General features: G+C 40.5%; 1 protein-coding gene across 2 annotated transcripts in view; it reads left to right on the top strand.

Annotated features, from left to right (window-relative positions):
• Nucleotides 1-704: 704 nt before the first annotated feature.
• Nucleotides 705-24,458, top strand: part of TOP1 (DNA topoisomerase I) — a 75,806-nt gene continuing 52,052 nt past the window's right edge. Inside the window, exons 1-2 of one of the 2 annotated variants that reach the window (XM_036419137.2) lie at nt 705-954; nt 1,284-1,308. In XM_036419137.2, coding sequence (XP_036275030.1) covers nt 922-954; nt 1,284-1,308 — 58 coding nt within the window. In that variant the 5' untranslated portion in view covers nt 705-921. The remainder of the gene's footprint in view (nt 955-1,283; nt 1,309-24,458) is intronic. The other variant, XM_036419138.2, reaches the window with a different exon arrangement.

Raw genomic sequence — 24,458 nt, 5'->3', positions numbered from 1 at the left:
TGCATGTTCCATGTATGTAGAATGAAAGAATGGAATTGCGCCTCTGGGCCCCAGGGCTTCCAGTAACCGGCTGCAAACTGGAGCTGAGCCAGATCTTTGGTTGGTTGTAGAATTAAATCATAAGAAGCGTGCATGAAATGATACAGAAGTTGGAAAGCATGGACAAAGGCTGGGGTGGGGGCTCCCCCTGGCCAAGCGGCCTCCGAGTCTGGCGGATGAGTGAGGAAGCGCTGCTGGGAGCTCTGGGCCCCACCACCACCCCGGCAGAGCAGCTCCGGGGAGGGGAGGTGCAGAAGCGGTGCACTCCCACCAGCCCGGCCCGGCGCCGGCCGCCTTTAAAGGCCCACCACGTGGCCGCGCGGCCGCGGGTCCGGAGGCGGGTCCGGGCTGCGCCTGCGCACTGCCGTCTGGGGCGGGGGTGGGAGAGACCGGGTTCCGAGAACAGGCTCGGGGAGAGGAAGAATAGGCCGGCGGCTCCGGGTGGGCGGCCGTGGGAGGAGCCGGCTCCGTATGCAAATCCCGGCGTCACGCCCGGGCTCGGGGGCGGGGCGGCCGGTGCGAGGCCAGGTGGCCCTTTGGAAGCGCGGGCGGGGGCGGGCCCGGCGCCCTCGGCCTCTCTCCACGCGTCTCTGACGTCGCGGACGTCCCGCTTAAAAGCGGCCGCGCAGGCGCAGTGGGCCGAAATGCGAACTTAGGCTGTTACACAACTGCTGGGTCTGCTCGCCGCCGGCCGGCCGTCCGAGCGCCGCCTCAGTCCCCGCCGCCTCAGCCCGCGCCGCCTCAGCGTCCCCGGAGGCTCCGGCCGCCGCCCGCGCCCTCGCTCCCCCGCGCCCCCGGGAGCCCCCGCCGCCGCCCGCCCGCCCGCGTCCGTCTGTCTCCCCGGCGCCCTCGCCGCCCGCCGCGCTCGCCGCTCCGGCCGCAATGAGTGGGGACCATCTGCACAACGACTCCCAGGTACGGCCGGCCGCCGCGCCGCGCCCCGGCCCCCCGCCGCCGCCCGGCCCGGCTCCGGCCCCGGCCCCGGCCCCGGCCCCGGCCCGGCCGCCCGCTTTGACAGGCCGGAGCCCCCGGCCAGGGGCGGGCGGCCAGAGGACATCTGACCTCTAGGCCCCGGGCGAAAGCGCCCAAGTTGTCGTGGTGGGGGGGAAGGGGGGCGGTGGCTGCCCCCTCGGGCCGGTCCCCGGGGCCCGCACCCCTGGGGGGCGCAGGGAGCGCCGGGCCCCCGGGGCGCGCGCCCGCCGGGTGTCCTTGTTGTCTCACAGTCTCTCCTTTTCTCCCTCCAGATCGAAGCGGAATTCCGATTGAATGGTGAGTGTGGCCCCCCGATCCCCCGGCGCCCCGACCCCCCGGCCCTCCCCCGCCGCCCCGCCGCCCGCCGCCGGCCCCGCGCCCGCCGGCGCCGGCGGAGGACAGACATGGCGTCCCAGAGACTAAGTCCCGGCTCCTCGCTCACCGGCCCCATTGTTCCCATCGGGCCGCCTCTGGCCCCGCTTTCCGGGAGCCCCAGCCCCCCCGGATCGCGGCCTTCCCCAGAGGGGGCCGCGGGGACCCCGTGTCGCCTGCAGCCGGGCCTCGGGCGGCCTGCGCGGGGCCGGGTTTCTCCCGGGAAAGTCGCCTTGTCGACGGTCGGGACTTAGTCTCTGCGCCATTTTCTTTTTTCTCTCTGCTCTCCTTTCAGCGCCCGAGCCTTTCTCTCTCTCCCTCCCGCGGCTCCTTCCCCGAGCTTCCCTCCCAGAGAGAGCTTTCTGCGGGGCAGAGCCGTGGAAATCACACACCTGATGGGGAGGGGAGGGTGGGAGACGGGATTGTTACTATTTTATTTTTTTTTTATTTTTTTATTTTTTTGCCCCAAAGTGAACTTCATTTGGGGGGTTATTATTCCCTTTCTGTTGCTTGTTTGTTTCCTTTTCTACACCCAGAATGAAAGCTTCTCCCTGGCAACTGTTGATTTTTTATTTTTTTATTTTTTTTGTAAGGTGTTTGTGATAGGAATTATGGCTGGAAAACCAAAGCCACCCTGTGTGGGGCTCTTCCTATTTTGAGATTGTTTTCCCCAAGTTGTGTTGTTTGCAAAGGTAGTGAGTAGTACCTCCCTTCCAAAAAAAGTTTACACGTTCTCCATGGGCCACCCAATGTAAATGTTGAACTCGGGCATATTGATTTTTTTTTAGAAAAAAGTTAAAGTGTGATTGACGAGAACTTTCCCAGTGGCAGAGGTTCCTAAGGCAGGGCTTCTTTAGAAATGCAGTTTAGTGTACTCGTCAGGGAGAAAGGTGGTGGAGCATCTATCTCATCATGGCCCTGGTGTAGTGGCCTTTTCTTCTGGACTGTGGGGAAAAAAAGAAAAAGATTTTATTTATTGAAACGAAGAGTGACCAGCACTCACCCAGCTTCCTGTTCGTTCTTTTTCAAAAGCCGCTGGGTTGTTTTTTTTTCCAGGTATCAAGAGAGATTAGCTTCCCCCAGATCTTTATGTTTTCCAACTCGGTTCAGCCAAAGCAAGGCATTTATTCCTTGAATAGTTCCACTTCCGTTACCCAGTGAAGACTCTCCTAAAAGGCTCACTCTCTGAGCCTTTCAGCCTTCTTGGTTAAGGAGATCTGGTGTGCTGGGAATTCCCGCAGATTCTGTGGGTACATAATCTTGTTCAGTTGAGTTGGGGTTCCCGGAAGCTCTCCAGTGGGAGAAGCTGATGAGTAGCTTTTCTGATGTTGTAATCACCAGCCCATCGTGTTAGCCTGCCCTACTGAGAGCAGCTGTATGTTCAGATTCTGAAGTGGGGCATCTAGCAAGAGATGGAACTCTGGCAGGAGATTAAGTCTGGTTAAGTAAAAATGTGGCATTTCTTGAGCACCTAGAATGTGCGCTGCACAGTGCTAGACCACAGTGCTGCTCCTGCCCTTAATTCGGTCTATTGGGGGAGACATAATTAGTTAATTATAAGGTAGGTGCTGGGGCTTTGGGAGACCAGGGGACTTAATTTTGTCTGAGGCTGGGAAAGTTTCTCAGGAGGTGACTTCTGAGCTGGGTGTCATGCAAGACTAGTCCATAGATGTGAAGTGTCTTAACTATGTTTAGCCAACCTAGGCTTTGAAAGGAGGGCGATGAGACCCCGGGAGTTCAGAAAACTTCAAGGAATATTAATATGCTGCTTTGGGATGTGGGAGCAAAGAAAGGATGTGGCAGGTAAGGGTGTAAGAGGTTCTTTTAAAACCTCTCTTGGAGAAAGAACCCTAATACAGAAAAAGTGTTCTTTTGACGCTCAGAATGAGGCTTAATACCTTCTCAGAAAGTTAATCTCCATGGTCCTCACTTAAATTGTACAAAGGAAATATTGAATATGAGTGGCTGTGGGCCATTTTTATAGAAGCTGGAGTAAACTTGGCTGTATTGGCTTTAAGAATATGTTGACTTGTAATAACAATAATTGCTAATATTTACAGAATACATTCTGTCTGCCAAGCACAAATTTCAGCTCTTTCCATGGAGAATCTAATCTTCAGAAGGACACTTAGGAGTTAGGTACTATCATCTCTTTTACAGATGAGGAAATGGAGGCTTAGATTTATTTGCTAGCTTGCCCAGGGTAGTGAGTTGAGCATTCCGAAGCTCACAGGCTTTAGCCTGTGATTCTGGGATGACCCTGATGATTCTGTTAGAAGCTGCTCTACTTTATTACCGAGCTGAAAAAGGCAAGAGAGACGAATTTGATAGTTTGTCATTTGCTTGCTTTTTCATCTAAATCTGCTCCTTTGAGAGAAAAAGCATTTTCATTGCCTTCCCCATCCTAAGAGTCTGACAATGGAATGATTATCTTGTAGTGTTTGCTCTATTAAAGAACACTGGTAATTAGCGATTGATTTATGTAACTATAAAAGACGGTTTTGAAAAAATAAAAATCAATGTTTAATTATGCTCATGACATGTCATTATTGAACTTTGTATTCAGAGTTTGCTTAAGCTTGATTTTAAGTGGACCTAACTTAAAGCTGTCTTACAGATTAACTGTGCAAGTTCATATATTAAAGCAAACATCCCTCATTTTTCCTCCCCTCATCCCCTAAGATCTAAAAGGCTTTGCCCTTTGGAGCGCATTCTTTACATAGTTAAAACTATTGGCTGTTCTTATAGATTTAGAACATTCTGGCCCATACTCAATTGTTGAGAAAATCTTTTTTATGTGAAATGTATTTATATTTAAAATAATGACTGTGAGCTGGGAGTTTCAGGTGTGGAAACTATACTCTTTACCTAAGTTAAAAGACTTCCCTTCTAACTGTCATGGGGCTGAGTCATGGTTCCAAGCACCGCGCAGACTGTCAGGCTATATCAGTAGAGTTGCTAGCGATAACATCAGGTTGGAGGAGTACTGATCCTTTTGCTCTTTCTAAGACTTGAAGTCTGCCTGTTTTGGAGTTACGGAGTTCTTCCCTCCCCAGCACAAACAAAGTATGATGCTTGATTCCATCAGTGATTATTCTGAGGAATGTTATATGGGATTGTAGTTTGACATCATCTTGTGTTGATTCTGGTTAGTTTGATGGATTCAAATGGGATGGGGGAATGAAATATAAATTGTTTCTCATGCTAACACTTAGTAGTAGTACTGTGCTGTGGGGTGAGATTGGGTTGGGGATGACTGATGATGTAGCTATCTGAAAGGTCCTATCACATTTTAAAAACAACAAACTCAAAACACCTTCTCATGAGAAGTCTGGCACATTTTTCTCCTCAGTCCAAAAACACTTAAGCATTGGGCTCCAGTGTCATCTTTCCTAGCAATGTAGAATACTTGGGGCACCTTTTCAGAATTAGCAAGCTATTGAATCTTTATACCACATTTAGATATAAAACTAAAGTTGACTTGTTAACATGTATTTTTTATATTACCAGTATATCCGAACTCATAAACAAATTTTACATTCTTACGTTCTGTGGTAAAACAAAATCTAGGAGTTACTAAAGGAATCTGAAATACCTCATGGTTTGAAAGATGAATACTGGATTAATGCTAATTATCTTCAACTCACACTTTTCTCTGCTAAGTAAGGTAATATGGAAAATATGAATCCAGGGTCTGTACCCGAATCTCATTTTAACCAATAGTAGAAAAAAAATTTTTGACTCTGTTTTCTTTAGCATCAGCATAAAAATGGGGAATTGTGAGTTTGAAAAGGATTTGTTCATTTGTTCTAGATCTTAGTGAGTTAGTATTCATTTATACATTATACAGTGCCAAGGATTCCTAACATATCTTAAAAAAGCTTATACTTCAAAATTAAGCTCTTGGGTTTTATTGTTTTTTGGCATGTGGGGATGGGGAGGTGTGCAAAAAAATGCCTGCCTTTTTTAGTCTGTAAATGTGTTAGAGAAAGCTTTGTGTTATCTATTAATTATAAGTTATCCTATACTGCTAAACGGATGGGAAATGATCCTATTGTATTCTAGATGTTATTTCACATTAGGAGCCTTCCGATTATACTGAAATGGTTATTTCACGTTAATTGGGTGTGTATGTTACAGGTTTTTTAACAGCTTCTGCCACACTTGCAGTGCAAAATCTGGTTTTCCTCAAACCCATAGTTGTTTACCCAGAAGCATGTTTGAGCACCAATAAAGCTTTAGGTTCACTTGGAAAAGTGGACAGAATTGTAATTATTTACATTTGAATGAAGCTATGGAAATTATTGAAATGAGTATTTGATGTGGGACCCTGAGTTTAAAACCCTCTTGAAAGGTAAAATGTAATCAATTCATTGCATTTAGAGGTGGAAGAAAATCAGTAGAGTGACTTTTCTGTGTCCTGTGGTTTAAATTATCTGACTGCCCTAAATTATTTTGAAACCATTAACTTCTCATAATAAAAGCATTGGAGAAAATGGCTTCTTAAAGGTAAAAAGTTGTTGGGGGTGCGAGAAGTTCCTCACTAAGTTCTTGAGAAGTGAAGGTTAAAGGAAGCTTTCAATTGTGTTTAAACTTTGAGCAGTAATAGTTGGGACAGGTCTTTTCGCTTTATTTCCATGCCTAGTAAATCCGAAGTGTGAGAAGCAGCTTTCCATCACCAGGGCTCCACTCCAACAATTGAAGTAGGAAATCTAAATGAAAATAGAGGCAAATAGCATGGAATAATTAGCATTTTGCCAGCCCTCGCCCTCTCCCCACAACCTATCTATCTACGTGTCTGCAATGTGCTCTGTGCTGATAGCCTAGGTCCTGGGAACAGTGTAGGGGGATAAAGATATGGGGAGTACGGTAGCTTCCACTATGTTAGCTGGGAAAAGCTTTACAGTTCATAGTGGAATATCTGTTAGGTATTATTAATGGTATTTTAGGTAGTGTTATAGAAAATGACTAATAATTTGCTGAGGTGATTTAATAACATTTTGTTGAACATGATTTTTATTCTGTATGTTTAGGAAAGATTCTAAATTTTCTTCAAACTGGGAGAGAAGTGACTTTGCTGATTAAATTAAGTATATCTCTATGGTTTATGTGTTGTAATATCATCAAGCTAAACTACCCCTTATCAAAATCTGTATTAATGGCTGTCATTTATGTCTCCATATTTTAGTAAAGAAAATGCAAGTGAGCTGGGAAATTTAAGTTTTAAATTTACTTTTGGTAGCTATTCATTTTTAATTTGTTGTCTTAAGTTTTTAAATCCATTCAGTTTTCTCCCTGCCACTTTTACCTTATACACTATTCTTGAAATGTTTTCTGAAATGTCTAGCAAATACTTATTTTTATTTTTTAAATGTTTTTATTGATTTCAGAGAGGGAGAGGGTGAGAGAGATAGAAACATCAATGATGAGAGAGAATCATTGATTGGCTGCCTCCTGCACAACCTCCATGGAGATTGAGCCCCAAATCCAGGCATGTGCCCTCACAGGGAATCTAACTGTGACCTCCTGGTTCACAGGCTGATGCTCAACCACTGAGCCACCCCCACTGGGCAAATGTTTTTATTTCCATCTCCCTTCTGCCTTCCTGATTAGATTTGGCGTAAGGTGCATCTCTATCAGGCCTTCAATTCCTCTTTGAGTCTTTGAAGTTAACTAACTTTACGTCTTTAGATTTAAGGAACCAAAGGACTCAGTTCATTAGCATTTTTGAAACACCTAGATAAGCTCCATCGAAATGTGTTAAAGTAATCAGGAATGTTAGGGACTTTATTTCTCTTTGATGTTGAACATGTTGAGAACAAGATAAGTAGATTCCTGGGTATTCTGACATTTTCCTGTATGTATTTTAACAAAAACACATCAGTCAACCCTTGAACCCAATATTCTTTGTATTTTTCTTAGCATAGCCTAGCAAAGATAGATGTTTGGGAGATTGCTTGTAGGAGATATCCTTGGCGATTTGGTCCCCTCCCCTCCTACTCTACCTGAAAATTTTATGTTGAAGGTTAGTCTTACATAGAAATACACCCTTTTGCTGTTTAGTAAAGTTCCGATTTTGATCTTGCTCTACTGTATATGAATGCCTAAATACATAAAGCTTCATAGGCAAAATATTGGTTGAGCAGAAGACTTAACCTAGCAGGTGTCAGGATGGGTGGATTAGGGGATCTCATTGGCTAAGACCCCCTTACTTAACCTAATTCCTATAACCCCTTGTATTTCTTTCTTTCTTTTAAATATTTTTTTTTATTGATTTCAGAGAGGAAGAGAGAGGAGAGAGAGAGAGATAGAAACATTAATGCTGAGAATTATTGGTAGGCTGCCTCCTGCCCGCCCCCTTCTTGGAATAGAGCCCACAAGCTGGCATGTGGCCTGATTGGGAATGGAACTGTGACCTGGTTCATAGGTCAACACTCAACCACTGAGCCACACCAGCCACGCCCCCCTTTATTTCTTTGTAGTTTAGCTGTCTGAGCTCTTGCATAGCAGCAGAAGGGGAAGTGAGAGGAAAGGAACTAATTTTGAGAGTTTAGTAAACAATGTTTTTGTATTCATCCAATCTGAATTTAATGCAAATAGTACAGATTACATAGGTTTGTGGGAGAACCAGAGACCAGGAAAGGAGACTTTTTATTCTTTTTACACCTCACTTCCCCTTTTTGGTAGTATATTGCCTTTCAGATTCCAGAAACCCCACTCCAGTTGTAGTTAAACTTCTAGTACAAATGTCACAGCTTGCCCTTAATTATCTATTGATAGAGATATCTTAGACCCCTTGCACCTGGAATGTTAGGTCTTCAGGAGATGCTTTGGCGGTAAGGCTGGAACCAGGTTGCTATTGAAGGGTAAGTGATGAGGAGGGAGGCTATGGGGAGATAGCATACTGTTGAGCAGCTGTAGTAAAATAGAAAATGGGAATAGAAGTCAGAAAAGTGTAGAGAAATCTCTGTTCTTAACTATGAAACTTGCCCTGGCCAGTTTTGTCATGTACAAACAAGATGTTATCTCTATTTTTCACAGACTATTGAGAATTAAATAAGTATGTGAACGCTCCACTCTACTCACATTTTAAAATTTAAATGTTGGCAAACAGCTTCTACTTTGAAATGGGTCTTTATTTTGAATAGTAGGTTCCAAGTGGTGATGTTGGTAACTCCTTCCTTCTCTGGTATTCCCTGTTAATGTTCTTTCTGACATTTACATAGTAAACAGCATAAGTTGGTTGAATCTTCACCTAACTGAACTGCATAGCCTACCCTGATCTCTTCCGTCTATCGAGCAACCACTGTAAAATAAGAAATGGTGTATCTATGTCTAGGTTTGGGAAAGTAGGAGCCCAATGTATATCTGGTTCCTACTTTTCTATAAGAACAACTCTAAGGCAAGGTGGTCATGGCTAAAAAGAAGCTCTTCCAGCTATAGAGAAGATGGGCATAGAAATGAAAGAAGTATATTGATGTGACTAATTTCTCAGTCCTTTCCTATGGATTTTCAATAAAAGATACCCAGAGCTTTACCTTTTAGACACATTTAAAAAATGAAATGCCAAATTTATTATTTGTGATTTTTTTGTTGTTGTTTTTAACCACACAATTCAGTGTATCTTGTGTCAGCATGTTTTTTCAAAAGCCACTATTTTACTTCTCCCCTAACATTTTTAAAATGAGAAAGCTCAAAGCATCCATATTACCTTAATTTTTCATTTATCCATATGGTTAAAGTGACCAACTCAACTTCCCGTGAAATAGTACTTCTTGGGAAAAAGAACCCCTTAAATAATAAAGCTGAGGTAGTTATGAGAATGTAAGTAGTGAACATCATGTTAACAGTTGTGAATAAGTCCAAGTTGAGAGATGAAAAAAATTTAGTCAGCAGACATTTCAGTAATGGCTCATAAGTCTAGCTAATGTTGAGTATTGAATTGCCTTGAACATGTTCTTTTGGAAGTACTACTTGAAAATAAATCAGAGTCAGGGGCATGTTCACTAATGTCCATTTGATTAAGCCAAAAGGATCTTAGTAGAGGTCTTATACAAATGATTATCAGATAAGCATCACAATAGGAGCAGACTTCAAAATTAATCAAAGGTAGGCCAGATATTTGTAGAATAGAAACTACAGAATAGGGTCTCATTTTAAAGAGTATTCCAAGGTAAAGTCTTAAAAAGATGAACATCTTGCTCTGGCTGGTGTGGCTCAATTGATGGGTGTTGTCCTGTGTATGAAAGGTTGCCAGTTTGATTCCTGGTCAAGGGCATAATCTGGGTTGCTGGTTCAATCCCTTGTAGGGGGTCTACAGGAGGCAGATGATTGATGTGCTCTCTCATCAGTGTTTCTCTCCCTCTTCCTCCCTCTCTAAATATCAATTAAAAATATATAAACATTTTAGGAATGTATGGTTCTTAACATATATGGGGGGGAAACCTGTGGAAAAGTGAATATTAATATTGCATGGCTATTCTGCCCTCAGTATGAGTTCAAAATAGAATTGGATTTTTAAAAAATATATTTTTATTGATTTCAGAGAGGAAAGGAGAGGGAGAGAAAGAGAAAGAGAAACATCAATGATGAGAAAATCATTAATTGGCTGCCTCTTGCACACTTGCTACTGGGGACCAAGCTCACAATCCTGGCATGTGCCTTGACCGGGAATCAAACTGTGATGTGACCTCCTGGTTCATAGGTTCACGCTCAACCACTGAACCAGACCTGCTGGATAGGATTAGATTTTTAAAAGTCTGCAAAACTTTGGCTGTTTCTCTGATTCAGAATGTTAATAGTTATGAGGTGGGGTGTTCCCCCCCCTCCCCCCAAAAGTCAGGCAATCATGATACAGTGGAAAGGATAGAGACTCTGAGCCAAGGGGAAGTTAACAACCTCCAAGTCTTTGTTCTTCACCTGTGAATTGTCTAATACTTAACCTCACAAGATTGAGGATTAAAGAGCATGTGAGGATCACTATAGAAAGGTAAAGCTTAGAACAAAAATTTTAGTTCCTTGTCAATCCTTAAAAAACCCAAACATCTTTCAAATATTGTTTTATTGGTCTTTTGTACAAAGGGAACTTCTTTAATTTCTTGAAATTTTGGTATTGTGAGATTGTATCCAAGGGGGTGGGTCACTAGGGAGCCCTAGTATGTTACTATTGCTTTGAATCTCAGACAGGCTGGCTCAGGATATGGACTTGCCTTGACTTTGTGGCCCTGTACCCAAATCACTTTTACTAGTAAGTTAAATTACAGTTTAAGAATCTGTGGCAGTGAGTAACTTTCCCCCCTTTGAATTTGGGATAGTACAAAAGGTTACTTAGTAAGCTAAGAATTTCATGTTTCCTTGCAAATGGCAAATTTAAGTTGCTATATTCATTAATTCAAACATTCAGAAAGTAAATACTAGTAACGACTAGACACATGATGTAAACAAGATAAACCCATATGGCTCTCGGAACAAACATTCTGGAGTTAGTCTGTTCTAGGTCTGTGCAGTCATTTTCTCCATTGACATTTCAGCGGGACAAAGGCTCCTGTCACACCAGGGTGAATGGGGATGGAAGGTACTTTCTGGCAGTCAATGCTTCAGTGAAAAGTGATGTAGAGAGAGTAAGTTCCCACTACTAGCAGGTTTCATTTTCCTTTAAAAGTTGGAAACCTAGGTTCTTACATTTCCAAAGATGCTCAAATTCATAACTGTTATAGAAAATATTTTTTAAAATTATTTTTAGGATGCCTATAAGCTCATTAAACCTTTTCACATGAAATAGAAGAATAGTTTAAAGTTCTATACATTTATTTCTCAGTGTCTCTTTGTGTCAGACACCTGTATTGAATGAATTTTAGAATAATAGTTTTCAGGTAGATTTGTCAGAGTGATTAGAAATGTAAAGAGTGTGAAATCACCATTTTTGTAAATTTGAGAAACTAAAACCTTAGGGTTTAGACTCAGTACTTAAACTCCTGGAAAACTAATTTTATGAAGCACTTTGAATATACTTACTATTATAATTCCTTCCTAACCATGAGGAATTATAATAGTAAGTATATTCAAAGTGCTTTGGACAATACACTAAAGCTGTTAAACTCAGGAAGGGTCATAATACATAGAGTTATTACCATATAGTTATTTGAGAACTGGAAAAGTGATTGAGACTAAATGTTAGACTTACTGAATCTTATTCTTACAGACTGTGTTTTCATAGGAATGGATGCAATGTCAGTAGTTCTTAATATTTAAAATTAGAAATAAATAAGAGCCTCAGGGAATTGATCGTATACCTTAGAATCTGTTTCACAGTTTTTCATGGTTTTGGTTAACCCAAAAGGAACCAAAAGAGGAGAGGGTGAACACAAATTGTCTAGTCTTTTAACTGCCATTTGTTACACTTCCAAACAAGAAGCTCTCTAAGGCCAGATACCCGATTCTGTGAAGTCTCCCTCAGCAGTCCAGAAGTCCTGGGCAGATGGGGTGGGCTCAGTGGAGGTTCAGCTGGTGTTAGTTTGACGATAGTTATTACTTTTTCTCCTTAAAAATCAAATCACCTTCCTCCCTTGTGTGATATAAAAATAGGCATTTCAGCAAAACTAATCCTTTGTAGATATTAGCACCAACTATCCTAATCTCAGAATGTTGGGAAAGTTGTCTGTTAGCAGAAGCATGTTGTTTTCTCTGTGGGGAAATGGATTCAGGTTGGGCAAACAAGAAGTTAAAAATTTTCTCCTTGCCCTGGCTAGTTTGGATCAGTGGTTCTAGTGTTAGCCTGCAGACTGAATGGTCCAAGATTCGATTCTAGTCCCAGGGCACATACCTCAGTTGCAGTCTCTATCCCTGGCCTAGGTCAGGATGCGTGCGGGAGGCAACCAATAGGGAGGCAGCCAATCAATGTGTCTCTCTCACATCTGTGTTTCCCTCTCCGACTTTCTCAAAATCAATGGAAACAATATTCTTGGGAGAGGATTAACAAACAAAAAAATCGTTTTTTTCTCCTTATAGTACTGAAAATACTATAAAACTCCTTTAGGACTTGAGCTAACTCTAGAATTGAGATGTCAGATAATCTTGAGCTCAAATTTTTAGGGAAATAGTTTTAAAGTTATAATACAATATGATGAAATGTATTCATAAGTGACTGAAAACATAGTAAAAGTGTTTGCATAGGTAAGACTGGAGGAACATCAAGCAGAATCCATACGGATTGCACAGAAGTAAATATGTAGGTCATTAGGTGCTATTGTACAAAAGTAGAAATACTTTGCTTAGTGCTTTTATTGAAAACATTTTATTGTTTTTTTAAAGGTCTCCTCCAGCCACCCTATTTCCTGAAAATAAAGTTCAGTGTGCATTCTTTTCGCATAAATCTATGATCCTGTTTTGTTCTGTCCAAGTATTTCTTTTTAACTGGAGTGCCTCTTGGGTTTAAATTAGTATACCCAGGACTTCTCCAATTTATCGCCTATTTTTAGGAAGGAAGGGAGTATTGTAAGCTTCTTAGAAATATCTCAGAGCCTGTTTTAGTATTGAAGGCATAGTCATAGATACTCTTGCCTTTCTAGTGATGTCTGTCTGCAGTCACCGCTTAAGCCCATGCCAGAAGTGACCACTTTTCTCTGGCTTTCACGGAGTTCTTCTTGTCCTGTTCCAGTTTTTCATTCTGGTCTGGAGAAATTTTCATGTCTTCTTACAATAAACTAGAAAGTGGGTAAGAGAACTATCTCATTCTGTATATTCATTAAAGAGGCTTTCAACAAATGTGAAATGGGAAACCTCAGCGGATTGAAGATCAAATGAGAAACATTGAGAGCTTTCTACTAAGTTTTCGTTGTAACATGTATAAGAATCACCTGGGAATGTTTAGTAAAAATACATATTCCTAGTCTTATGTCTCCAAGTTGATTCTGTAGTGAAGTGTACTGAGAAATCTGCATTTTAAATATATCTTAATAATCTTATGTGGCTGATTAATGTAGGTGATCATAAATGACCTTTGGAGAAACTGATTTGTCTGGATTTTACTGTTGTAAATGGCTAAGATGGGTGTTTTGCCTTATTTGATTCAAGTACTCGATTGAGCTCTTAAGCTTATAGGATTTTTTAAAAAGGAACAGAACAGTATTTTCCAAAATAAGTTTATTAAAGCTTGATAATTATCCCACTCTACTTTAAATAAATATCTTCTACCTTTCAATGAGCATTTACCTAATAGCAGATAGTTAACTGCCTTTGCAGCTGTTTACTATGTGTCTTGTCAGAATCTGAATCCTTTCTCCTGCTTCCACGTTTAACAAGCCATTATTTGATTCTGATGTCATCTTTTAGGAGTGGGTGACTAAACGGAGCACATAGTGAGAAGTTGTTTTCCTGCTGATATACCTAGGATGGTTAAGGTGGGGCTTTAGTGGAATGCTAAAGATCTAATCTTTGTAGGTCACTACCTTGAGATTAAGTTAGAGGTCTTTAAACTATTGATGGCAGTGATTGAAATGGGATTTCCTGATCACCAGCATTAGCATTGTCTAGGAACATGGAAATGCAGCCTCATCCATACCTACCTCTGGGAGTGGGGGCTCAGACATTTAGGTTTTGAGGAGTCAAGCAGGAGCTCTGATGCACACTAAGGTTACAGAACCAATGGAATAGAGTAAGATTTGAAGTTCTTTCTCCTGTTGGGCCTTACAAAGTCCACATGCTCCCCAGTGAAATATAACTTGGATTCAACGCTTGTTAGCTGGGTGGCCTTGAGCAAGTCACAACTCTCTCCTAGTTTTCTTATCTGTAAAAATAGGGATAATAGCTATGTCAGAGTCAATATGAAAGAACACCTAGTACCTGGTCCTATTTCCCCAAAGTTAAATAATTGACAAGAATAAGATAAGTTGACTGATCAAAATAAGCTTCTGATCAAATTCTTTAGTCACAACATTTATATGATGCCTACAACTAGTATTATAGTGATTCAGCCTCTTTAAGCAGTGTTCCTTGTTTTCTTTTTCTTTTTTTCCACAAGGTGGATAGCAGGGCTTCAGTAGTTGTTGAGTACTTGTACTTCCTTATAATTATGAAGTTGGAGGAGGGTCTTCTGCAACCTAAAAAGGAGCCAGTTACATAGCACCAGAAAGGCTTCTAAACAAAGTGTGCTCAGGTTTTATCTTCCTACACTTTTCCTCCAGAGACTGTCCTGTGCATGTAAAGCACCCTCCATAGTGGTACTCTAGACAGGTTTGAATTAGTAGTTATAGGGTGTATGAAGCAACACATCTACACACTTGACACCTTTATGGCTAGACACCTTGTGGACTTGTTGGCATTTTGAGGCCTATGTCCATTGGAAACAAGCAGCTTAAGCTGATCTGTGGATTTCTGTGTAGCTTAGGTACAAGGTTTGTACTCACATTCACGACTCCTCAGGCATTAAGGGCTCACTTAATTACAAGCAAAGGAGAACAAGTTGGCAGGAATGAACTTGTCCTAATTGAGCTGGTACATTTTCAGGTTAGACAAGTCCGTTTTCCCCTTTAAGTTCTGCCTAATGGAAGCATTTTCAGTGCAGGGATGTTCTTGTGACTCACTACAAAAGAGTATATGAAATGCAAATGTCCTCTTAAGGGCCTTGTACTGCTTAATTACTTTAGGAGGCAAGAGTAAAAAAGTCCAGCTTTGTTTTCTATTTGAGAACAAAGTTGTGCTGGTAAAATAGAATTTGTTTACCATACTCCTGAAGCTTAAAATAATTGCTCTGCCTAGGTTTAACTTCTACCTCGGTGGGGAGCCCCGTGCAGCAGTGGCCTGCTTTTTGAGATGGCCACTTTAGTCAGGCAAACTTCTGGCTGGCCATAAGGAACTACACAGCATGCAGAGCTTTGCCATGTAGGCAGAAGGCCTCTGCCTGGGGTCCAGAGGGGATTTGGTATAGGCAAGGTGTTCAGGACAAAGGAGGTCTCAACTGGACGTTGTCAGCTGTGACCAGAGCAAAATCACACTATGTGGTACTCCTCCCTACCAGTAAAAGGAAGGTGTTGACCTGGATCCCAGTGCTTGTCAGTCAGCACTGATTGAAATTTTCCTCCAGTTTTAGCTTCCAAGTTATGATCAGTTATTTTCGATTGGGAAGAAGAAAGGGAAAAGGAATGAAATAGCTGATAATTTGAATATTTACTGACTCCACTTCACCTTTGAGGCTCAGAGGTTTATTTGGTTTAACTTTTGAAGAAACTGACTTATACTGTGTGACTTATACGTAACCACAGAGCTGGGAGGCTGAGTAGGCCTATCTGATGTCACAACCTGAGTTCTTAGATGTGACACAAAACAAGGTCAATGGGGGCGCCTGGGTGACTCAGTTGCCTCCTGGGAATTCTGGGTTAGTCTGATACTATATGAGAACTATATGATACTATATATGATACTATATGGAACTACTACTACTCATATAGTATCAGCCTAAAGGCTCTCATTTCATAGAGCACTCGCCTTTACTTACAATGGATCCTTACCAAGCTACTACCACTCACTAGTAGGCTCTGTTGCATTTCAGTGTGTAATCCTTTCCCTCTTAAGGAAAGCTTGACTGCCTGTGCAACAAAGACCCTTGGGTAATTTTATTTTTTAGCCCTTTAGCTTGGAGCCAGTCATTCCAGAAATCAGCGAAACCTCTCTATCTAAGTATTCGAAAAAGGATCTTTTTGTTAACCAGGGATTAACTAACACCATTTCAGAAGGATCTTTGAAGTCTGTATACTTGACTAAGGAATTTCATCAGAGGTGGTTTAGCAGTATGTGAACAACTGTGATGTTTCCACTTCAAGGGGGATAAATAACAAACTTAACCAGCTTGCTGCTTAAGAAGCAGAATTAGCAGTGGGCTCAGCATGGCCTGCCTTCCCTTTGCACTCATGTGACTTGACTTCCTCTAGTTCTGCAGAGCAGGAGTAGATTTTTAACTGCTAATTCAAATTGATGAATGGCTGGCCGTTCATGAGCAGTTTGGAGGAAGGATTGGGTTGGGAGCCAAGATTGTTCTAGATATTGGTTAGGAAAAAGATGGTGTCAGAGAGGCCTTATATATAAAGCAGGAAGGATATTTTCCACTCACACTGATTTGAGAAAGGAACCTCTCTCTATAAGGGGACACAGGAGATAATTTCAGTCTATTAATTAGTGCAGAGTCCTGCAAACTGTGTCTCTTTTGTATAGCCCATGAACTAAGAATAGTTTTTATAATTTTTACGGGTTGGGGTAGAAAATAAAATAAAGTAAAATAAAGAATACTGTTAAATACACCTGAAACTAACATTGTTATATATCAGTTACACTTCAATTATAAAAAAGAGTGTTATTTCATGATATGGAAAAATGATGTGAAATTCAAATTTCAGTGTACATAAATAAAGTTTTAGTGGAATGCAGCCATGCTCATTCATTTATATGTAATCTGTGGCTGCTTTTGTGAGTGCCTACAACTGTGAATAAGTTTGCAGCAAAGCTTCAACTATTTACTACCTGTCCCTTTACAGAAAAATTTACTGACCCATGAATTGGTAAGAAGTGCCAGTTGCTTCCCTGACTGAGTGGTGCTTGTGTGTATCACTGGAGGTTCACTGCACTCCATATTATGTGGTAGCCTCTGGCTCCCAAAGGAATCTATAAGCCAAGTGTCAAAAGAGGACTGTGAGCTTGCAGTTCCATTAAGTCTTTATTCATTTTCTCTCTAGTCATTTTTCCAACGGAGTCTCACTAGCAGGTCTCAACTGTTTCTGTCTTAGCATGACTCTGCCCTCTGATGCTCAAACAACAGAATTTCTATTCTAAAGAGCCTGACTACCCTGTTCCTTGCCTAAGTTGGGGTAGCTGTATAGATCTTGCTTCTCTTAAATAGGGGCTGGGAGAATAGCAGGTGAAAACACCTCTTCCTTCCTCAATTGTAGAGACTCAGTATTCTCAGCTGTAAATTAAAAATAAAATCCTCAGGACTCAACACCTTGTGCCAGTCTTTTGAAGAACAGAGAGACATAATTGAAGTAGAAACATTAAAATAAAATCAGTAGCATGTTTGTTATTGCATGTGGCTGGTATTTGTTATTACTTATTGCTCCAAGTGACAAGAAACAACAAGGCAGGGTCTTCAAAATATAATACGATTCTGGACAATGTAGGTTATAGTCGTCCGGAGAGCATTTGGTAAAATGCACATATCTGGTGCATCCCAAGTCTCATACACTGGAAAGTTTGAGAACCACTGCTCTTAAGCATTAAAAAAATTTTTTAACCTTAATTTGTTTGAATTAAAAAATATATATAGATTTCAGAGAGGGTGGGAGAAGAAGAGAGAGATAGAAACACCAGTGATGAGAGAGAATCGTTGATTGTCTGCCTCCTTTATGCCCTCCACTGGGGATCAAGCCTGCAACCCAGGCATGTGCCCTGACTGGGAATTAAACATAACCTCTTGGTTCATAGGTCGATGCTCAACCACTGAGTCATGCAGGCTGGGCTGACATAAAACAATTTTTAAAGGGCATAGAATTTTTGTAATTGGAAGTAGGAGGCCAGTGGAGGTCATTTTACAAATTAGAAAACTGAGACCAGAGCAGAGAAATGAATAACCTAGGATCCCATCAGGACATTATATAAAAGATTTGAACTTGGCTCTAATGATGACTTCTTGCTGTTAGTGGAATTGACTTTTAAATGTTAGCCCTAGCTGATTTGGCTCAATGGATAGAGCATCTGCTTGCAGATCAAAGGGCCCCATGTTCTATTCTGGTCAAGGGCAAGTACCTTGGTTGCAGGCTCCTCCACTGGTCAGGGCTTGTGCAGGAGGCAAACAGTGTGTTTCTCTCTCATCGATGTTTCTCTCTGTCTTTCCCTCTCTTCCACACTCTAAAAATCAATGGAAAAAAATATTCTCAGATGAGGATTTAAAAAAAAAAAAGTCATTTCCTTCTTGGCAAAATAACAGTGAGCAGCTTGTTTTGGCTTATAATTGTGTCTAGAATCATCAGTTCAGAAGACCTTATTGTTAGATAACATACTTTTTTGAAGACAGTTTGGTGGTCTCTCACTTAAATTGTAAAATATATATATATATATATATATATATATATATATATATATATATATATTTTTTTTTTTTTTTAATGGTTCCTGGGAATGAGAACCATAAGAAAAAAAGAAGATGAACTTTTGAATTTCAGGAAAAGAATGGAAGGAATGGGATGGGAGAGAAGGTTGTTGTAAAGTAAATTAAAATAGGGTGCATATACTGGGAGGGACTGAAAAGAAAGATTAAGATAATTGTAGTGTTGTAAAAGCATAAAAGGAGCCAAAAAAATTTAAATATGGAAGTGTATTGGAAGAGATAACATCCATTGGCCATTTAACCTTTTTTGTGTGGGATTGAGGCTTAAAGCAAACAAATTGGCTGTTCATGTGATGTCTTTTGCTTGTCATGGCCCTTAGGACAACATCTAGCCACTAATCTCAGAGTTGCTGATGTTTAGAAACCAAGGTAGGTTCTCAAATGTTTTTTAGTCCATTTGTGGTATTTCTTCTTAATATGTAGACACTTTGGAAAATGTGACAGGTTTTAGAAATTTGAAGTTGTGCTGCAGAGTTGATAAAAACAAAATTGAAAATGCTGTGCTTCTATCTTAGAGCAACTCTGAGTCTTTTAATGCAATGTACTTCTAGTTTCTGATGTTGAAATTTTACCAAGCATTGAATAGAAAGGAGAAAGACTTGAGCACTTTGCAAAATAATTGGCAGCTCTTATGTGATTATGTTTGACCCTTTCTTTGACTTGGCCTCCATAAATTCTTATGAAGGCCTCTTCTAGCTGCAACATTAAACTCTGATTCTGGAACTTAAGTGGGACCAACTCTAAGGAAATGGGCAGTTATGGGAAATCCCTTTCCCCCTCTCCTTTCAAAGTTACTCATTGAGCAGCTGCTGCTGTTCGGACTGGGTATTAATGTTTTATTATGGAACTTCATGAGGGCAGGCTTGGTATTGTTTTCTGCTGTATTCCTACACTTAGAACAATGTCTGGCCCAGAAATGGCACTCAAAAGGTATTTGAATGAATATTGTGAACCCAACTTCCTTAAGAGAGAGGAAGAAATATTTATAGTTCCAAATGTCTTGTCAGCTGGAGGTTTTGTTTGTTTTATTAGCCTGAGAGGACTTTGTCCCTAATGAGTGAACCCCATTAGTTTTAATAATGAACAGTTCAGGTTTGTCCATGACAAAGGGTCTTGTTTATATACAAAACACATTTGAGGAGAACAGGTGATAATTTGGGCTTTGAAATTTGGAAATGTTACTGATTCCTTCTCTCATTCTTGAGTTTTAAGGTTTTTGTTGTTGTTTGTTTTGTTTAGTTAATAGCTGAATCCTCCCAGCATTTTTCTTTTAAATTGTGGAGCTCTGAGTTTTTAGCCAGAACTGCCTCTGTCCTGATTACTTTGAAAGGCTATATTAACTATGCCCTGGAATTTTGGAAGTGTTCTCATTGAGAATCACTGTGAAATAGTCGTAAGTACTCTTCTGTGGACACACATTAAAGTCATTCACCATTAAAATGGATATAGACTAGGTTTCCTGGATTGAAAGTGGACCAGCATAGGTAAGGTCTAAATTTAGATAGCTGTGCAGAGGAAGAGGGAAGGTAGAATTCTTTCACCCTTCAATCCCATTTCCTTCCAGTTATGGGCTTCCTGGCTGCTTTTAGTTTAGCATTAAGTTCCTGGGGAGATTTGCACACTCCTGATACTGACCACATTCCCGGGTGCCAATCTTTATCACAGAGACCAGCTTGTTATCTGTCCTAGACAAAAACAGTCTTATTTTAAAGTATAGAGTGTTCAGTAGAAATGTTGATTTTGTTTAAACTCCAACTCCTAGGGATGTGGTATCCGTGGGTTTGAAGGTCAGGGAGGAAGATGCAAACATTTATCCCAGAAGTGATTTAACAATGAGCAGATATCTTCTTTGGAAAATTAAATTTTTTCATCCAGCGTTTTCACTTTGCTAATGCAGTGGTTGTGTGTTTGTGTGTCAGAGATTAGCAGGAGTTATCTGTGACAGAGTTCTGTTGTGAATGCCTCTTTGGGAAATGCAGCTTTGGTTGAGTAATTCTGTTCCCCAGCCTCCACACAGGACATGATGACTGTCTTTGTAGGAGGAGCCCATCATATTACCCAGCTGCTTTAAGTTTCAAAAGTAAAAGAGGACTGGCTCAAAATATGGCATAGAGCCCCTTTATGACAGAAATGTGTCTCTCTGCTTTTGTTAAAAGGAAGCAAAAGCCTCTTCTCTCTTGCTCTGATCTGATTGCCCCTAACCATTTAGAAGAATGGTGGAGTAACAAAATGCTGAAGAGCAAAGATTAGTTGATAAAATGATCAGTAATCTTTGCCATTCCTTAACCTTTCTCTCTTAAGGAAGTATAAATATTTATATTTGGGTTGAAATGTGATTGCAAAAGAGATCATGGGTGGAATAGGTTTGGCAGCATTGTTTACCTACCTACTGATTGCAGCTAAACTAATGCAAGTGTTTTTTTATGTAGGAGGTGTAAACTGATTAGCAATGAATCCCTTAAAACCTATAGGTTTTTTAGGCTCTGGGTATGATTGTAAGAGCAGGCCAAAGCTTTACTTCTTTCTTCACAAGTGCTTTTCTTTCCTGGGTTGGTGTATAGGAGAGAAAATCAGGCATTGTATCTGTGGTTGGCTGTCCTAAATGCATGTATAGAACCTGGCCCCTAAGTGATTTGGAATACTGTATTTTTCGGCCCATAAGACGCACCGGCCCATAAGACGCACCAGTTTTTAGAGAAGGGAAATGAAGAAAAAAAGATTCTGAAACAAATAGTGTCCTAAAATATTTTATGTGCATTAAAACCCAACATCACAGTCATAAACACATGTAATCAACCCTGTAAAGTAAACAGCAGCATTTAGAACCATTTTAGAGCCGGGCAAGCACACAAAGACCACATAGAGCCGGGCAAGTAAAAAAACTTTTTTTTTAAAGTATATGTGTAGGCTATATTTGGACCATAAGACGCAGGGACTTTTCCCCCCCACTTCTGGGGGGGGGAAAGTGCGTCTTATGGTCCGAAAAATACGGTAATTGGGTAGTCTCAGTTCAGTTCTATATAAATTAATCATGAAGAGGGTTCAGTAATAATTGTACTTTATTGACAGCTGTCAACATGTTTGTCATTTTGTAGATCTTAGTCAGGAATTCTACAACCACACACAAAGAATTTGACTTTTGAAATAAAATTCCTTAAGGTCACTTAAATATTCTAAGCTTTTTTTTTTCCATCCAGAGAAGTCACAGTTATCAAATCAATGATGAACAAAGATTCGAAGCTCTTAATCACTGACCTTTGCTGCTGCTTATAGACTCAATAGCTAAGTGACTTTTACCCAAGGTCACATAGTAAAGTAAGTGGCAGGACAAGGATTTGAATTAGATCCTTTTCAATCTGTTGAACCAGCCAGCTTCCTTCAGAGGTCTTAGAGCATCCTGTGCTGCTCTGTACTGTCTCTAACCCACATTAGGGTGTAACCGTGGTCTTTTGTGCTAACTGCATCACTCTTGAACATGTTCAATGAAGTGTTTTATGGATTTGACTTCCTTTTATGTGTGTGTCTGGTTCCCCTGTGGGGAGTGAACTCGCCACCCTATGCCTGGTTTGACACTGATTTGGTGGCTACTTTGGGTTCCCTGTACCTGGTTTCCAAACCTGCAGCTTCATTGTCTTACTGGCATTATGCCAGATTACAGCGACTTTATAACAGCTGAATCAAATTTTGCTGGATTATTTGATACTGAACTTTATTATTCCTAGGTGTTTTATTTCTCATCTTTCTAAGCAGAGAATTAGGACTCCAAAGCTATAAGAAGCAGGAGTTGATCTGTATTTTTTTTTTTTTTTTTTTTTAAAGAAACTGCTTTGGGGAATACATGCCTTTAGAGAGTCAAACATAATATAATTTGGGGATTTTATTTCTTAATATGCCCCTGACAAAAACCATTTCCTAGCTGGCAGGAAGTAGATCTGACTTAATTTTGCTCAGTCATGAGAAGATCAATTTTTTTTAAGCAGCAACAGTAATTATAGATAGTTGATTTTCATGGCTCATGGCCAAGGATGCCTTTCTCCTTCCCTTATTTTGCTGACTCCCTCTTAACCTTTAATAAGACTTAGTTAGCTCAAACACTGCTTCCTCCAGGGAGCCTCTGTGACTCCTCACTGCCCGTTTAGATACAGGCTCTTTATTTTTTGTTCTGTGGTGGAATCAGGCTGCTTTTCCTTGTTATATTACTTTTCACTTGAAATAAAGGAAGTAGTTAACTCATATTAATTTCGTTTTTACTCTTTAGACTTTTTAAAAAATGCCTGTAATTTAAGTAATCCTGTTGCCTTCCTGTCCTTACTGAAAAGATAACAGGGCTGGAAAGTAGAAAATTCTGGAATCTTGTAAGAGATGGAGTTAAATGACACCCACATGTTTCATGTCTAGACATTTGAGAAAATGCCTGTTACCTTCATAAATTTTTTTTCATAATTTCTAAGTAATAGGAGCATCGTGATACAATAAAAATACTGTTACTTTAATGTCAATCATTTGACATTTGAGATTTTGGGAATAGGAAAAGAATTTTAATCCATTCTAGCAAGGCTAAAATTAAAACAGGTTTCTTCTGAGTTAATTTTCTCTGCCTTCATGTGTATATAAACCATCTGAAAATTTCTGCCTTAGAAGTATATCTTCAAGTTAAATTCTTATATATAAGTTGCTGACTCAAAAGAGAGTGTGTGTAAATTAGATTATTTATTTATTTATTTATTTATTTTGGTTAACCCTCACCCGAGGATATTTTTCCATTGATTTTTTTTTTTTTTTTTTTTTTTGAGAGTGGAAGAAAAAGGGAAAGACAGAGATAAACATCAATGTGAGAGAAACACATCGATTGGTTGCCTCCTGCATGCGCCCTGACCAGGGCCCGGGGCCTGGGAGAAGCCTGCAATCAAGGTATGTGCCCTTGACTAGAATCGAACCCAGGACCCTTTAGTCTGCAAGCCAGTGTTTTATCCATTGAGCCAAAACAGCAAGGACTAAATTAGGTTTTGTGTTTTGTTTTTTTTTAGATACTGTTAAATTCCCCCTCCATGGGGATGATATGAACCACATGCACCTTTTCAGATATGTTAAAAGGTAAAATTGTGTCTTAGATTTGATGAAATTGGTACCATCCAGAGAATTGTGAAACTAGAGGTAATACGAAAGTGTATTATTACCTTTTGCAGAGTACACACTAAATAAGGGACAACTATTACTAATATCATTTGTGAAATGGGGCTGATATTTCCTTATCATGAGAGTGGTAAGAAAATTGAATGTGGGACAATGTTTGTTAAATACTCGAGCACTGTGGTTAGCAAACTGCGGCTCTTTGGCCCCTTGAATGTGGCTCTTCCACAAAATACCATGGCTTGGGCGAGTATTTTGAAGAAGTGGCGTTAGAAGAAGTTTGAGTTTAAAAAATGTGTCTCTCGAAAGAAATTTCAATTGTTGCCGAAACCGGTTTGGCTCAGTGGATAGAGCGTCGGCCTGTTGACTGAAGGGTCCCAGGTTCTATTCCTGTCAAGGGTATGTACCTTGGTTGTGGGCACATCCCCAGTAGGGGGTGTTCAGGAGGCAGCTGATCGATGTTTCTAACTTTCTATCCCTCTCCCTTCCTCTCTGTAAAAAATCAATAAAATACTTAAAAAAAAATTTTTTTTTAAAGAAGAGATTTCAATCATTGTACTGTTGATATTTTGCTCTGTTGACTAATGAGTTTGCTTTAGCATGGTCTGGCACCTATATTAGTGTCATTTTTCTCTTGTGTGCCTTGGGCCCTGGCTGTTTGGGTTCCAATCTTAATTAGGACTTTCTTGGATTGTAAATTCATTGAGGGCAGAGTTCACATCTGATAAGTCTTTAGCAGGGTACTTTGGATTTATTAATATATTTTAAATGCTTATAAATGGAATTAGACCTCAGA

The sequence above is a fragment of the Pipistrellus kuhlii genome, unplaced genomic scaffold (assembly GCF_014108245.1).
Source record: "Pipistrellus kuhlii isolate mPipKuh1 unplaced genomic scaffold, mPipKuh1.p scaffold_m20_p_6, whole genome shotgun sequence".
Classification (NCBI taxonomy): domain Eukaryota; kingdom Metazoa; phylum Chordata; class Mammalia; order Chiroptera; family Vespertilionidae; genus Pipistrellus; species Pipistrellus kuhlii.
This window is presented reverse-complemented; position numbering and strand designations above follow the sequence as displayed.